The sequence below is a fragment of the Aphidius gifuensis genome, linkage group LG1 (genome assembly GCF_014905175.1).
Source record: "Aphidius gifuensis isolate YNYX2018 linkage group LG1, ASM1490517v1, whole genome shotgun sequence".
NCBI classification, from domain to species: Eukaryota; Metazoa; Arthropoda; class Insecta; order Hymenoptera; family Braconidae; genus Aphidius; species Aphidius gifuensis.
In genome coordinates, this window is record NC_057788.1 from 8885014 (window position 1) to 8901964 (window position 16951).

The window sequence follows — 16951 nt, forward strand, 5'->3', positions numbered from 1 at the left end:
AAGGCCAGCCATGTACTATGATATTTCATTTGAACAGCGGGATAACTTCTCTACAAAAGTATTCAATACTCTTTTTTGTAGATGCAAAAATCTAAAACATCTTGATATTCCACCTGGTCCTTATGATGTAGCTGAAATTCCTCGCAAAAAATGGATAAACTTTCAAAACTTGGAATATCTTGGTATTTCTTGTAATATAATGCCGGACGTAGCAAATACAATTGTTGAATATTGCAAGAATTTAATACATTTGAAGATACATAATTCTAATCACCTAATGAATGAAACTGCTTTGAAGAAGCTAACAGAGCTGGAAAATCTTGAAAGTTTACTATTTCTTTCTTGCATGAGACTCAGTGAGAACTCGATAATTGCAATTTCAAACAATTGTAAAAAACTTAAACGTTTAGAAATTCCTTGTATAGTATCATCTTTTGATGTTGAGCCACTTTCTTCTCCATCTGTTCTTGATGAGTTATCAAAATTGCAACATCTTGAACATCTATATTTGCGTGAGACATTACATCTTAAAGATAGTACAATTATTGCGATTGCTAATAATTGTAAAAACCTGAGAATTTTACAAATTCGAGATCGCACAGATGTTACTGAAACAGCTCTTGTTTCTTTAACAAACTTGGAAAATTTACAAAAACTTAAGATACTTTCTCTTAATATTACAGACGACTTTATAATCAAATTAAAAGGCTTAAAAGAATTGAATTGTTCTTTTTGCCAGAAACTCACTAATGCTGGTATTATTCAATTTATTAAAAATAATCCAGATCTTGAACGTCTTGATGTCCGCTCTATAATTAATATTAAAATTGACTTGGTTATTGGTGCCGATCAGGCAACTAAAAATCGTACAAATGGTATTATCTTACACATAAGAATAAGTGAATCGGCAATGAGACCATCTTCAACTAGGCCAACATTTAAATCTCAATGGTTGGTTGTTAATCATTTTTAAAAAAAAACATTAATATATTATAGTATATAGCGTTTCATAATTTATTCTTAAAAACACGTACAAAAAGTTACCAAGTCAATGATATTGTGAAGACATTGTAAAAAAAACATTATATTATTATTACTTGTTTTTTATATTACGTGGAATCATAAAAATTCAAATGTTAATGTTAATTTTTTTGTAAAACAAAGTTCAAAAATAAATGTACTTTCTCAAATAATTCTTTGTATGTGGAACAATTATTTTTACCTTCAATCGTACATATTTTTTTATTTAAAATATTATTTTAGTAATATACATATATTAGTTGTATTCATAAATATAAACAAATATTTCTACCGGGGACAATACTTTTTTGATTAAATTCGAATATATATAGAACTTAATATAGAACTTAATAAAAAGCTGTAATATGATTTTTGATCTAGGAACGACACAACTCAAATAAATTAATAGCCGAAAATAAACCAACGTAGCAACCATACAACAACACGTAGCAACGTGTTAGTATGAGAGAAAAATTATTAAAATAAAATAAAATAAAACTTATAAACAAATGCTAAAAAATTTTGATTAATCACATCACGAATAAAATTGGTCAAGTGTCCTTTTTATAATAGGAGAATATATATTTTCAGAGTTTACTTAAAATGAATGCAAAAAAAATATGTGTGGAGAAAGACCAACAAATCTCTGATGATGGTGACAAGGATCCAAAAGTCGTCATCAACTCACTGGACTACGACTCATTAGCTAAAATCATCATGTTGTTGCCAATACCAGAAAGGATAGACATGGAAAAAGGTATAAATATTATTATCAAAATAAAGTTTCTTTTTTTTTTTAAATAAAATATCAATGTTTGTATTATTAATTTTTAAATTTGATATGTTTTATTGTAGTTTGTACCAAATGGAAAGAGGCATGTCAAATAGCTTGGTATGACATCAAAAAATACAAATGTGAATCATCAATTGGACGTTGTTATGATAACCGTTTGTTGACACAATCATACCTTGAAAAAATATTATCAAGATGTGGCAATTATCTAAAGGAATTGTCTCTCTCATATGTTTGCAATTCAAGTATCATGCCATTTGTTGGTGATCACTGTAAAAATTTAACAACCTTGGAATGTAAATTTAATGACAATTCCTTAATTGAACACTTTATTCAGGCATTTATACAGTTGGATAAATTGAAATGCATCAAAATAACGGTGGATCACAACTACTTGAATGAGACAATTAATTTCTCTGCAATAAGTAATAGCCTTCCCGAAGAAATTAATGAAATTCATTTATTTTCTAAACCTCTGTATTGCCAAAAACAAGATATTTCTATGGTAAGTTGTTATTAAATATTAACTTGTTATTTATGTATTACTAGTGACAAACATTACTATCAATTGAATACAAATTATTTAAATAAATTTGATCTATTATTTTTAGAGTCTACAAAGATTCAGAAATCTTCAAAAATTTACATTGGTTGGTCTCTGTTTAGACAACATAAACCTTCAAGAAATAGCACTCATAACAACACTTGTTTATCTTAAGATTGAATTATATAATGATCATATGTATATACCATTAATTCTATTTAATAAACTCGTTAATTTGGAGTATATCGACTTAACGTTGGGTATTTGGTGTGATTTGTCCGTTATTTCTACAGAAGTACTTGAAACTATTTTTTGTACATGCAAAAATCTAAAACATCTTTATATTCCATTTGGTTCTTATGATGTAGTTAAAATTCCTCTTAAAAAATGGATTAACCGTCGAAATTTACAACATCTTGGTATTGCTTGTAATATAATGCCTGACTTAGCAAGTACAATTGTTGAATATTGCAAGAATTTAAAACACTTGAAGATACAAAATGCTAATCGCTTGATGAATGAAACTGCTTTGAAAAAGCTAACAGAGCTGGAAAATCTTGAAAGTTTGTCATTGGTTTATAATATTATGCTTAGTGAAGAATCAATAATTGCCATTTCAAACAACTGTAAAAAACTTAAACGTTTAGAAATTCCTGATAGCGTTTTAGTACCATCTATTGATGGTGAGCCACTTTCTTCTCCATCTGTTCTTGATGAGTTATCAAATTTGCAATATCTTGAACATCTTAATTTACATAAATTTATTTACCTACATGAGGGAATAAATCTTGAAGATAGTACAATCATTGCGATTGCTAATAATTGTAAAAACCTAAAAATATTACAAATTCAAAATCACAGAAATATTACTGAAAGAGGTCTCGTTGCTTTAAAGAACTTGAAAAATTTACAAAAACTAGACGTCACTTCCCTCAATATTACAGACGATTTTATTATCAAATTAAAAGGCTTAAAAAAATTGAGATGTTCTAAATGCCAAAAACTTACTAATGCTGGTATTATTCAATTTATAAAAAATAACCCAGATCTTGAAGTAATTGATGTCAGCGGTATAAAGAATATTACAATTGACTTGATTATTGCTGCTGATCATGCAACTAAAAATCGTATGAATGGTACTATTTTACACTTAACAATAAGTGTTCCGTCAATAAAACTATCTTTAACAAAACCAACAATTAAATCTCAATGGTTGGCTGTTAAATATTTATAAATAATATATCCTAGTATACCTTTTTATAATTTAATATCAAAAACACATACAAAATACCTTACCAAGTCGATGATATTGTGAAGACATTGTAAAAAAACATTATATTATTATTACTTGGAATCATAAAAATTCAAATGTTAATCATTTCAAATAACAAGGTCAAAAATTAATTATACTTATTCATAAATATTATTCAAAACATCATAAATATAATTAAAAAATTTTTTGTATGGAATAATCATTTTGACTGTTAATCGTACATATGTCATGCCAAATTTAATTATTTTTAATTTTTTTAAATGTGCCTGTTTAAGATTAAAAAGAAATTATAATTTTTAAACAATTATTAATGCAAATAAGAAGTATGAAATCACGACAGAAAATGTTACTTCAAGAAAGGCGCGGCCATCTTGGAAATTGAAAATTCACACTCGCTTACCTGAAAAATTACCGACTGTTTTTTTGTCGATAAGTAGAACTTTACTATGATTTTTTTTTTTTATGACCTCCATGACCTTGATATTAATTTCTCAGTTGGTAATGTCAACGTTTGTCTTTTCAACTAAAAAATAAATAAACAAATAACCTATATTTATTATGCAAAATAAAAAATACAAATTGTGAATTTTTTTTTAAAAAATATAATCATTTTTTTGTCAGGATTCAGTGATAACAACAATAATTACAACAATTTCAAGTTAATAAATTTAAAAAGCCAAAAAAATTAAATGATCTGTGTTATGACTGTTTAAAATATTTATAATAGTGTATAAATTGACAGGTGTTATTTATTTGAATGTTTAACAAAATTGACGTCGTGTCATATAAAAATGGTGGATTAACAAATAAAATTTATAGTTATTAAACAGTTTTTGAATGAAAATTTGGATTTTCGTTAATAAAAAAAAAGAGCAAAAATCAACAACATAATTTTATGTATTAAAAAGATCTCAGGGTTCTTAAAAACATTAACGAGAGCATTTTGAATATTCACTCATAATGAGTGCAAAGAGGATATGTATTAAAAGAAACCAACAAATCTTTAATGTTGGTGACAAGGATCCAAAAGTTGTCATCAACTCACTGGACTACGACTCATTAGCAAAAATCATCATGTTGTTGCCAATACCAGAAAGATTAGACATGGAAGAAGGTATACAATAGTATTATCAAAATAAAGTTTCTTTTTTGTTAATAAAATATTAATGTTTCTATTATTAATTATTAAATTTGATACACTTTTTATTGTAGTTTGTACCAAATGGAAAGAGGCATGTCAACTAGCTTGGTATGACATTAAAGAATACAAATGTAAATCATCAATTGGACGTTGTTATGATAACCGTTTGTTGACACAATCATACCTCAAGGAAATATTATTAAGATGTGGTAATTATCTGGATGAATTGTCTCTCTCAAATGTTTGCAATTCAAGTATCATGCCATTTGTTGGTGATCACTGTAAAAATTTAACAACCTTGGAATGTAAATTTAATGATAAATCCTTAATTGATAATGCCGATGACTTTGTTCAAGTATTTACACACTTAGATAGATTAAAATGCATTAAAATAACGATAGATCACTACTGCTGGAATGAGGTAATTAATCTTTCTGCAATAATCGATAGTCTTACAGAAGAAATTAATGAAATTCATTTATTTTCTAAATCTGAGTCAGATGGAAAACGAAGAGGTTCTATGGTAAGTTGTTATTAAATACCATTGTTGCAACCAGTTGTTTATATGACTAGTGACAAACAATACTATTTATCAAATAAATCTAAATTATTTAAATAAATTTTTATTATTTTCAGAGTTTTAAAAAATTTAAAAATCTTGAAAAATTAACATTACATGGCTTCTGGTTAGAAAACATTCAAGAAATAGCAGAAAAAACAACACTTGTTCATCTTGACATTCAATTCTTTGATATACTCACAGAGCTTTTTTTATTTAATGAACTCGTTAATTTGGAGTACATCGACTTAACGATGGGTGCAGAGTTTGATGAAGTGGATAATTTCTCTACAAAAATACTCAATACTATTTTTTGTACATGCAAAAATCTAAAACATCTTGATATTCCACGTGGTTCTTATGATGTAGCTAAAATACCTCTTGAAAAATGGATAAATTTTCAAAATTTACAACATCTTGGTATGTGTTGTGACATAATGCCGGACTTGGCAAATACAATTGTTAAATATTGCAAGAGCTTGAAATATTTGAGGATACATTATCCTCATGAACTTATAGATAAAACTGCTTTTGAAAAGTTAACAGAGTTGGAAAATCTTGAATGTTTAATATTGAATGGTCTTCATATAGTTCATGAAGAATCAATAACTGCAATTTCAAAAAATTGTAAAAAACTTAAGCATTTAGAAATTCCTTATTGTTTTCAATTATTTTCTTCTCCAAATGTTCTTGATGAATTATCAAAATTACAATATCTTGAACATCTATCTTTGTGTGCGGCGTTCGAATTTGAAGATAGTACAATTATTGCTATTGCTAATAATTGTAAGAACTTAAAAAGTTTAGATATCCAAGATTACCCAGCTCTTACTGAGGCAGCTCTCGTTGCTTTAACAAATTTAAAAAATTTAGAAAAACTTAATGTGGGCTCTCTTGATATAATTACAGACAGCTTCCTTATTAAATTGAGAGGATTGAAAAAATTGCATTGTAATTTATGCATGAACATTACTGATGCTGGTGTTATTCAATTTATAAAAAATAATCCAGATCTTGAAAAGATCAGTGTCGGGGGTATAGATAATATTACAATTGACTTGATTATTGGTGCTGATCAGGCAACTAAAAATCGTACAAATGGTATCATTTTACACATACGAGTATTTGGCGAGTCATTATTACAAGCTTCTAAGACAATAATCACATCTCAATGGTTGGTTGTTGAAGAGATGATTTAATTATAGTTATCATATACTTTTTCTTCTAATTCACGCGGAATATTCTTTCATAATTTATTTCTAAAAAAACATACAAAATAACATTGTAAAGACATTGGCAAAGAACATTTTTATCATAACTATTTAATATTGGAATTATAAAAATTTTAATGTCAATGTTAATATATTTTTGTAAAGCCAAGTTTTAAAATAAATATACTTTTTTATCAAATAAATATATTTTTTTTTGAATCGGACAATTATTTTTACCTTTCTTTTTATAAATTTTCTATTCTTTTAATAAATAGTAATTCACCAAAATAAATTGATTAATTATTCATCTAAACAAATATTTATCCAGCTAAAAATAAGTAAGTAATAAATAATAATTTCTAAAGATTTGTCAAAAATAAAAAGCAATATTTTACATACAAAATAATAAATATTTTCATTTGATTTATTAACCATTGTGTGTCTTAGTTCAAAATGAAGAAAATAAATACAAAAAGATCAATTATCAGTAAAAGTATTTGATGTATTGATGCGATGATTGATTGCAATTGATTAATTTCTCAGTTGGTAATGTCAACGTTTGTCTTCTCAACAAAAAAAAAAAAATAAACAAACAAATAAATAACCTATATATCATGAAATAAACATATTTATATTACATGTAAAATATATATTTATATGCCAAATAAAAAATACAAATTGAAAATTTTTAAAATAATATAATCATCTCTTTGTTGTAAAATTTCTCAGGATTCAGTGATAACAACAATAATTACAATATTTTGAAGTGAATTAAAAAAAAATCAAAACAACAACATATTTTTGTGTATTCAAAAGATCTCAGGTTTTCGACGACGTTATTAGCATTCTTATTTTTTAGTATTTACTCATAATGAGTGCAAAGAGGATATGTATTAAAAAAAAACAACAAACCTTAGATGTTGGTGACAAGGATAAAAAAGTTGTCATTAATTCACTGGACTATGACTCATTAGCAAAAATTATCATGTGGTTGCCAATACCAGAAAGGATAGACATGGAAGAAGGTAAATATATTATTATTTAAATAAATTTTTTTTTTTTGTTAATAAAATATCAATGTTTGTATTATTAATTTTTGAATTTGATATTTTTCATTGTAGTTTGTACCAAATGGAAAGAGGCATCCCAACTTGCTTGGTATGACATTAAAAAATACAAATGTGAATCATCAATTGGACGCTGTTATGATAACCGTTTGTTGACACAATCATACCTTGAGGAAATATTATTAAGATGTGGTAATTATCTAAAAGAATTGTCTCTCTCAGATGTTTGTGATTCAAGTATTATGCCATTTGTTAGTGATCACTGTAAAAATTTAACAACCTTGGAATGTAAATTTGATTACAATTTCTTAATTGATAATGCTGATCATTTTGTCCAAGCATTTACACAGTTGGATAAATTAGCATGCATTAAAATAACGGTGGGTCACAACAGCTACTTGGAGAACACAATTAATCTCTCTGCAATAAGTAATAGCCTTCCCGAAGAAATTAAGGAAATTCATTTATTTTCTAAACCTCGGTATAATCGAAAACTACATATTTTCATGGTAAGTTGGTATTAACTTGTTATTTATGTATCACCAGTGACAAAGATTACTATTATTTAAATACAAATTATTCAAATAAATTTGATCTATTAATTCCAGAGTCTCCAAAGATTCAGAAATCTTCAAAAATTAACATCAGTTGGCCTTTGTTTAGACAACATAAACCTTCAAGAAATAGCAGACATAACAACACTTGTTCATCTTGACATTAGACTCTATAATATACACACAAACCTTTTTCTATTTAATAAACTCGTTAACTTGGAGTATATCGACTTAACAATGGGTATTGAGTGTGATGTCACCAACTTTTCTACAAAAGTACTTGAAACTATTTTTTGTACATGCAAAAATTTAAAACATCTTAATATTCCAGCTGCTTCTTACAATATAGCTGAAATTCCTCGGAAAAAATGGATAAACTTTCGAAACTTGGAATATCTTAGTATTTGTTGTGACATAATGCCAGACTTAGCAAATACAATTGTTGAATACTGCAAGAACTTGAAACATTTGAAACATAATCCTAGGTACACAGCTATAAATAATACCGCATTAAAAAAGCTAACAGAATTGAAAAATCTTGAAAGTTTAATACTAACCAAAACTAATGAGCTTCATGAGGAATCAATAACTGCAATTTCAAACAATTGTAAAAAACTTAAACGTTTAGAAATTCCTGATAGCACTATAAAACCAGCTATTGATGATGAACCACTGTCTTTTCCATCTGTTCTTGATGATTTATCGAAATTACAATATCTTGAACATCTCAACTTGCGTTCTACAGAAAATCTTGAAGATAGTACAATCATTGCTATTGCTAATAATTGTAAAAACCTGAAAAGTTTAAATATCGAAAATTGCAGAAGTCTTACTGAAACAGCTCTCGATGCTTTAACAAACTTGAAAAATTTACAAAAACTTAATGTAGGCTGTCTTAATATAATAACAGACAGCTTCCTTATGAAATTGAAAGGAATAAAAGAATTGTATTGTGATGATTGCCAGAAACTTACTGATGCTGGTATTATTCAATTTATAGAAAATAATCCAGATCTTGAAAGGATCAATATCTGGATTTTAAATAATATTACAATTAATATGATTATTGGTGCTGATCAGGCAACTAAAAATCGTACAAATGGTATCATTTTACACATAATGGATTGTAATTTGTTATTAAGCGAAGCTTCTATGTCAATAATCACATCTCAATGGTTGGTTGTTGAAGAGACCACATACTCTTGTTTCTAATTTACGCGTAATATTCTTTCATAATTTATTCTTAAAAACACATACAAAATGACATTGTGAGGACATTGTAAAAAAACATTTTATTATAACTTATTTTCGATATACTTGGAATCATATAAATTTTAATGTCAATGTGAATATTTTTGTAAAGCAAAGTTTAAAAATAAATATACTTTTTTATCAAATAAATATATTTTTTTGAATCGGACAATTATTTTTATCTTTCTTTTTATAAATTTTCTATTCTTTTGATAAATAATTATTCACAAAAATAAATTGATTAATTATTCATCTAAACAAATATTTATCCAGCCAAAAATATTTCTAAAGATTTGTCAAAAATAAAAAGCAAATATTTTACATAAAAAATAATAAATATTTTCATTTGATTTATTAACCATTGTGTGTCTTAGTTCAAAATGAAAAAAATAAATACAAGAAGATCAATTATCAGTAAAAGTGTTTGTTGTCAATTGTCAATTGTCATTGATGATTGATTACAAATACAATCGATTGAATCATCTAGGGGCATTTCAAACCTTGATCATGGAGGTCTAGACCTGCTTGACCTTGATATTAATTTCTCAGTTGGTCATGTCAACGTTTGTCTTATCAACAAAAAAATTAATAAACAAATAAATAAATAACCTATATATTATCACCGTTTTTATGGTTTTTATTATGCAAAATAAAAAATACAAATTGTGAATTTTTTAAAAATACTATAATCATCTCTTTGTTGTAAACTTTGTCAGGATTCAGTGATAACAACAATAATCCCAACATTTTTAAGTGAATAAAAAAAAAAAAGCAAAACAACAACATATTTTTGTGTATTAAAATATCTCAGGTTTTTGACGACGTTATTAGCATTTTTATTTTTTAGTATTTACGCATTGTTACGCATAATGAGTGCTAAGTGGATATGTATTGAAAAAAAACAACAAACCTTAGATGTTGGTGACAAGGATAAAAAAGTTGTCATTAATTCACTGGACTATGACTCATTAGCAAAAATTATCATGTTGTTGCCAATACCAGAAAGGATAGACATGGAAGAAGGTGAATATATTATTATCAAAATAAAGTTTCTTTTTTTTAAATAAAATATTAATGTTTGTATTATTAATTTTTAAATTTGATATACGTTTTATTCTAGTTTGTACCAAATGGAAAGAGGCATGTCAACTAGCTTGGTACGACATTAAAAAATACAAATGTGAATCATCAATTGGACGTTGTTATGATAATCGTTTGTTGACACAATCATACCTCGAAAAAATATTAACAAGATGTGGTAATTATCTAATGGAATTGTCTCTCTCAGATGTTTGCAATTCAAGTATCATGCCATTTGTTGGTGATCACTGTAAAAATTTAACAACCTTGGAATGTAAATTTGATGATAAATTTCTAATTGATAATGTTGATGACTTTGTCCAAGCATTTACACAGTTGGATAAATTAAAATGCATAAAAATAACAATGTATTATACTAATAATAAAATAATAATGAATAACAACTACTCAAGTAAGGAAATCAATCTGTCTGCAATAAGTAATAGCCTTCCCGAAGGAATTAATGAAATTCATTTATTTTCTAAACCTCTGTATAACCGAAAACTAAATATTTCCATGGTAAGTTGTTATTAAATATTAACTTGTTAATTATGTATCACCAGTGACAAACATTACTATCAATTAAATACAAATTATTTAAATAAATTTGATCTATTATTTCCAGAGTCTCCAAAGATTTAGAAATCTTAAAAAATTAACATCAGTTGGTCTCTGTTTAGACAAAATAAACTTTCAAGAAATAGCAGACATAACAACACTTGTTCATCTTGACATTGGACTCTTTAGTATACACACAAACCTTTTTCTATTTAATAAACTTGTTAACTTGGAGTATATCGACTTAACAATGGGTATTGAGTGTGATGTAGCCAACTTTTCTACAGAAGTACTTGAAACTATTTTTAGTACATGCAAAAATCTAAAACATCTTGATATTCCACCTGGTTCTTATGATGTAGCTGAAATTCCTCTTAAAAAATGGATTAACTTTCAAAACTTGGAATATCTTGGTATTACTTGTAATATAATGCCTGACTTGGCAAATACAATTGTTGATTCCTGCAAGAACTTGAAACATTTGAGGATGCATAATCCTAGATACACAGCTATAAATAATACCGCTTTAAAAAAGCTAACAGAGTTGAAAAATCTTGAAAGTTTAATATTGCTTCTTGACATTATGCTCAGTGAAGAATCAATAATTGCAATATCAAACAATTGTAAAAAACTTAAACGTTTAGAAATTCCTGATTGCACTATAAAACCAGCTATTGATGATGAACCACTGTCTTTTCCATCTGTTCTTGATGAGTTATCGAAATTACAATATCTTGAACATCTCAACTTGCATTCTCTAGATAATCTTGAAGATAGTACAATCATTGCTATTGCTAATAATTGTAAAAACCTGAAAAGTTTAAATATCGAAAATTGCAAAAGTCTTACTGAAACAGCTCTCGATGCTTTAATAAACTTGAAAAATTTACAAAAACTTAATGTAGGCTCTCTTAATAATATAATTACAGACAGCTTCCTTATGAAATTAAAAGGAATCAAAGAATTGAATTGTGATGAATGCCAGAGACTTACTGATGCTGGTATTATTCAATTTATAGAAAATAATCCAGATCTTGAAAGGATAAGTATCTGGATTGTGGATAATATTACAATTAATATGATTATTGGTGCTGATCAGGCAACTAAAAATCGTACAAATGGTATCATTTTACACATAATGGATTGTAATTTGTTTTTAAGAGAAGCTGCTATGTCAATAATCACATCTCAATGGTTGGTTCTTGAAGAGACCACATACTCTTATTACGCGTAATATTCTTTCATAATTTATTCTTAAAAACACATACAAAATGACATTGTGAATACATTGGCAAAGAACATATTTTTATTATAACTTGTTTTCAATGTATTACTATTGGAATCATAAAAATTTTAATGTCAATGTTAATATATTTTTGTAGAGCAAAGTTCAAAAATAAATATACTTTTTCATCAAATAAATATATTTTTTTGAATTGGACAATTATTTTTATCTTTCTTTTTATAAATTTTCTATCCTTTTAACAATTAATCATTTACAAAAATAAATTGATTAGTTATACATCTAAACAAATATTCATCCAGCCAAAAATATTTCTAAAGATTTGTTAAAAATAAAAAGCAAATATTGTACATACAAAATAATAAATATTGATCCTTTGTTGATGATTAATTTAGTGTTGATACTCTCACACACATATCAACGTATCTATTAACGTGATCGAAGCTAGACGTCTACGTTACCAGCATGGTTTTGATAACGGTATTTTCATTAATAAAAGTCTCAAATTGTAAATAAAAAATTTTGAATGTTATAAATATTAACAAACAAATAAATTATGCTGTCATTTATTGTCAGCTATCAAAAGTGTATCATCAAACTACATCAAATAACTAAAAATTGCACGAAGAACCGACCAACCACTGAAAGTAAGCTATTGTTATTGTTTATTTTTACTACATATTAATCAATATTATTTAAACACTAAATAAATATAGGTATATTCAGGAAACTATTACTTTTTTGCTGATGTTGGAAAAGTTTATATTGATGCTGCTAAAGAAATTATGATATTAATTTGACAAAAAAAGGTTTGTTGTTTTTTATTTTATTCTCTGTCAATAAATAACAACACAAAGACATTAGTCATTATAATATTTTTATAAATAAATTTGTAACAGCAAATGGTTATTTCATGTTGATTTATATTTTTAAATTTTCTTAAGACCCAATAATGAAGTTGGCATCATTCTAAAGGGTTCTCATGCTGCCCAGAATAATTTTAATAACATTGAAGAGTTCCAACCAGTTCAAGCAGTATCAATTGATACAATAAAACCTAAAAATTGTTACAACAAAAATTGGATTAAGGCACTTCATACTGCTGTTGAAGTTGCAAAGAGTGAATGTTTAGGGTAAATATCAAACAACAATCAATAAAATATTAAAAAATCAAAGTTTACAATCTCACAAAGCACCAAAACATGTACTGCACCTGAAGCTGGATATGGAGTACAGAGATTCAAGGTTTTTTCAACTTATAAATAAAATTAATGACCTAAAAAAAAACAGGTTGTATTAAAATGATAATGTAAATTTTTAATTTCATTTTTCAGATGATGTTAAGTTGATTAATCCAGTTGATGAGCACAAAAGACTCGAGGCAAGTGTTACTGCATTTTAAAAAAATTAAAAGAAATAATTATTTTAATGATGAATAATTGTTACTTAAACAACTTCATTTTTTTAAATACTTTTTATTATGAAAATTTGGAAACTTTGAGCCGGCAAACCACAGCAAACCAGCCAATCTCAGATCGGTTATTTTTTAACAATTTGGTCCTGATGATTGGCCCTCGTCAGCCATAATTCAATTGCGCGGCAATTGCAAAATAATATTAAATATTTACTTATTTATTTATAAATAATAAATAAATGGTTTTATTTTTTTATAAATTTTTTTTTATTTTCGAATTTTATTTAAATCAATAAATTTTTTAATGAAATTATTTTTCAGTTTATCAAAATAAATTACTGATATAATTATATAATTAAAAAAAAAATAAATAATAAATATGTGTTTGGTGTCTGTTGTGAAAAAAAAAGAAAATAAATTGCAAAATAAATTATTAATCAACGAGTTTAATCGCAACCCAAACATTGTGACAATTATGATTCATCAATATTTAAAAGTAATCTATTCTTTTTTAATAATAATAATAGTATACAAGTGTGATGATTATTTTTCAATATATAACAATTATTATTTTGGTCTTAACTCTGACACAATAACGATGATTCTAAATATCAATGATTTTTTTTTATTTGTTTAAATATGTAAGTAGATGCTTCAGATTGAGTTTTATTTTACTGAAAATATAATTAATAATTGTCATGGATATTATCATGTTGTCTATCGTCCAATCTGGGCATCTGGCTGAAAAAAAAAAAAACCTCAGAGTCAAATCATCACCTCGTTAACAAAAAATGGATCAAGGCACTAAAAATGATTTTTTAAACCTGTAACGACATATGCACGATTGGGGATAAAATTAATTGTTCCATACAAAAAATTATATGAGAAAGTATATTTATTTTTAAACTTTGTTTTACAAAAACATTGACATTGACATTTGAATTTTTATGATTTCAAGTAATAATAATAATAATGTTCTTTTATAATGTCTTCACCATGTCATTGACTTTGTAACTTATTATTTTGTATTTTTGTACGTGTTTTTAAGAAGAAATTATGGAAGAATATTACACGTAAATCAAAAAGAAAAGTATATGATAACTATAAAATTAAATTTATTCAACAACCAACCATTGAGATTTAATTATTGGCTTAGCTTCGAATATAAAAAAACTATCCATTATTATGTGTAAAATGATACCATTTGTACGATTTTTAGTTGCCTGGTCAGCAGCAATAACTATATCAACTGTAATATTATTTATATATCTGACACTAATCTTTTCAAGATCTGGATTATTTTTTATAAATTGAATAATACCAGCATCAGTAAAATTCTGGCAATCATCACAATACAATTCTTTTATTCCTTTCAATTTAATAAGGAAGCTGTCTGTAACTATATCAAGACATTCTACATTAAGTTTTTGTAAATTTTTTAAATTTGTTAAAGCCACGAGAGCTGCCTCAGTAAGATCTGTGCAAGCTGTGATATCTAAACTTTTTAGGTTTTTACAATTATTAGCAATAGCAATAATTGTACTATCTGCAAGATTTTTTGCATCACGCAAGTTTAGATGTTCAAGATATTGTAATTTTGATAATTCATCAAGAACAGATGGAGAAGACAGTGGGACATCGTCAATAGCTGGTTTTATAGTGCAACTAGGAATTTCTAAACGTTGAAGTTTTTTACAATTGTTTGAAATTGCGATTATTGAATCCTCATGGAGATCAATCGGACCATCCAATATTAAACATTCCAGATTTTCCAACTCTGTCAACTTTTTAAAAGCATACGTATCATTCCCATAGTAATTAGGTATTCTCAAATGTTTTAAATTCTTGCAATATTTAACAATTGTATTTGCTAAGTCAGGCATTATGTCACAAGAAATTCCAAGATGTTGTAAATTTTGAAAGTTTATCCATTTTCTAAGAGGAATGTCAGCTATATCATAAGACCCTGATGTCATATCAAGATGTTTTAGATTTTTGCATGTACTAAAAATAGTATTGAGTACTTCTGTGGAGAGGATTTGCGGTTTATACTTAGAAATACCCATCGTTAAGTTGATATATTCTAAATTAACGAGTTTATTAAATAGAGAAAGGTTTTCGTATGTATCATATATTTCAATGTTGAGATAAACAAGTGTTGTTATGTCTGCTATTTCATTAAGAATTATGTTGTCTAGACAGAGCCCAACTGATGTTAATTTTTGAAGATTTCTGAATCTTTGAACACACTGAAAAAAATAGGGATTTATTAAAATAATTTGTATTTAATTGATTGTATTGTTTGTCACTGGTGATACATAAACAACTAGTCAATATTTAATAACAACTTACCATAGAAATATTTCGTTTTACTTCCCACCAAGGTTCAGAAAATAAATGAATTTCATTGATTTTTTCTGGAAGGCTATCAATTATTGCAGAGAGATTAATTGTCTTATTCAAGTAGTTGTGATTCATCGTTATTTTGATGCATTTTAATTTATCCAATTGTGTAAATGCTTGAACAAAGTCATCAGCATTATCAATAAAGGAATTATCATTAAATTTACATTCCAAGGTTGTTAAATTTTTACAGTGAGCACCAATAAATGGCATGATACTTGAATTACAAATATCTGAGAGAGATAATTCATTTAAATAATTACCACATCTTAATAATATTTTTTCAAGGTATGATTGTGTCAACAAACGGTTATCATAACAACGTCCAATTGATGATTGACATTTGTATTCTTTAATGTCATACCAAGCTAGTTGACATGCCTCTTTCCACTTGGTACAAACTACAATAAAACATATTTAATTCACAAAAAAGAAAACTTTATTTTGATAATAATATTTACCTTTTTCCATGTCTATCCTTTCTGGTATTGGCAACAACATGATGATTTTTGCTAACGAGTCGTAATCCAGTGAATTGATGACAACATTTTGATCCTTGTCACCATCATCAGAGGTTTGTTGGTCTTCCTCAACACATATTTTTCCTACACTCATTTTAAGTAAATAATAAAAATGTCGTTGTCAATGTCTTTGAGAACCCGAGATTCTTTAAATACAGAAAAATATGTTGTCAAGTCCTGCTCTTTTTTTTTTTATCAACAAAAATCCAAATTTTTATTCACCAACAATTTAAAGGTTAAAAACACGTGGGTCACAGAATTTTTTTTTCTCAAATAAAAGCTTTATACTTATTTCAACCACTTTCAATATAATATGGCA

The 16951-nt window shown here is 26.5% G+C and overlaps 4 protein-coding genes across 6 annotated transcripts; 3 read left to right on the top strand and 1 right to left on the bottom strand.

Annotated features, from left to right (window-relative positions):
* Positions 1 to 1479: 1479 nt before the first annotated feature.
* Positions 1480 to 3591, top strand: LOC122860436. The gene is made up of 3 exons (XM_044164654.1): positions 1480 to 1777; positions 1876 to 2318; positions 2425 to 3591. Exons 1-3 carry the CDS (start codon positions 1624 to 1626, stop codon positions 3589 to 3591), a joined length of 1764 nt encoding a protein of 587 aa, XP_044020589.1. The 5' UTR covers positions 1480 to 1623.
* Positions 3592 to 4185: 594 nt separating this feature from the next.
* On the top strand, positions 4186 to 6744 carry LOC122847647. Its single transcript, XM_044145453.1, has 3 exons — positions 4186 to 4744; positions 4843 to 5294; positions 5408 to 6744. The coding sequence occupies exons 1-3, from the start codon at positions 4591 to 4593 to the stop codon at positions 6527 to 6529; spliced, it is 1728 nt and encodes a 575-aa protein (XP_044001388.1). The 5' UTR covers positions 4186 to 4590; the 3' UTR covers positions 6530 to 6744.
* A 452-nt stretch (positions 6745 to 7196) lies between these two features.
* Positions 7197 to 12495, top strand: LOC122847648 (putative adenylate cyclase regulatory protein). Of its 3 annotated transcripts, none has more exons than XM_044145456.1 (3): positions 7197 to 7566; positions 7663 to 8117; positions 8217 to 9750. In XM_044145456.1, the coding sequence occupies exons 1-3, from the start codon at positions 7413 to 7415 to the stop codon at positions 9372 to 9374; spliced, it is 1767 nt and encodes a 588-aa protein (XP_044001391.1). In that variant the 5' UTR covers positions 7197 to 7412; the 3' UTR covers positions 9375 to 9750. The 3 variants fall into 3 exon arrangements, with proteins under 3 accessions (XP_044001391.1, XP_044001390.1, XP_044001389.1); XM_044145455.1 differs by lacking the exon at positions 8217 to 9750 and adding an exon at positions 11119 to 12431 and having other exon boundaries at positions 7204 to 7566; XM_044145454.1 differs by lacking the exons at positions 7197 to 7566; positions 7663 to 8117; positions 8217 to 9750 and adding exons at positions 10032 to 10436; positions 10534 to 11012; positions 11119 to 12495.
* Positions 12496 to 14504: 2009 nt separating this feature from the next.
* On the bottom strand, positions 14505 to 16324 carry LOC122847322. Its single transcript, XM_044145319.1, has 3 exons — positions 16061 to 16324; positions 14840 to 15957; positions 14505 to 14532 (listed from the first exon to the last, which is right to left on the bottom strand). The coding sequence occupies exons 1-3, from the start codon at positions 16322 to 16324 to the stop codon at positions 14505 to 14507; spliced, it is 1410 nt and encodes a 469-aa protein (XP_044001254.1).
* Between the last annotated feature and the right edge of the window lie 627 nt (positions 16325 to 16951).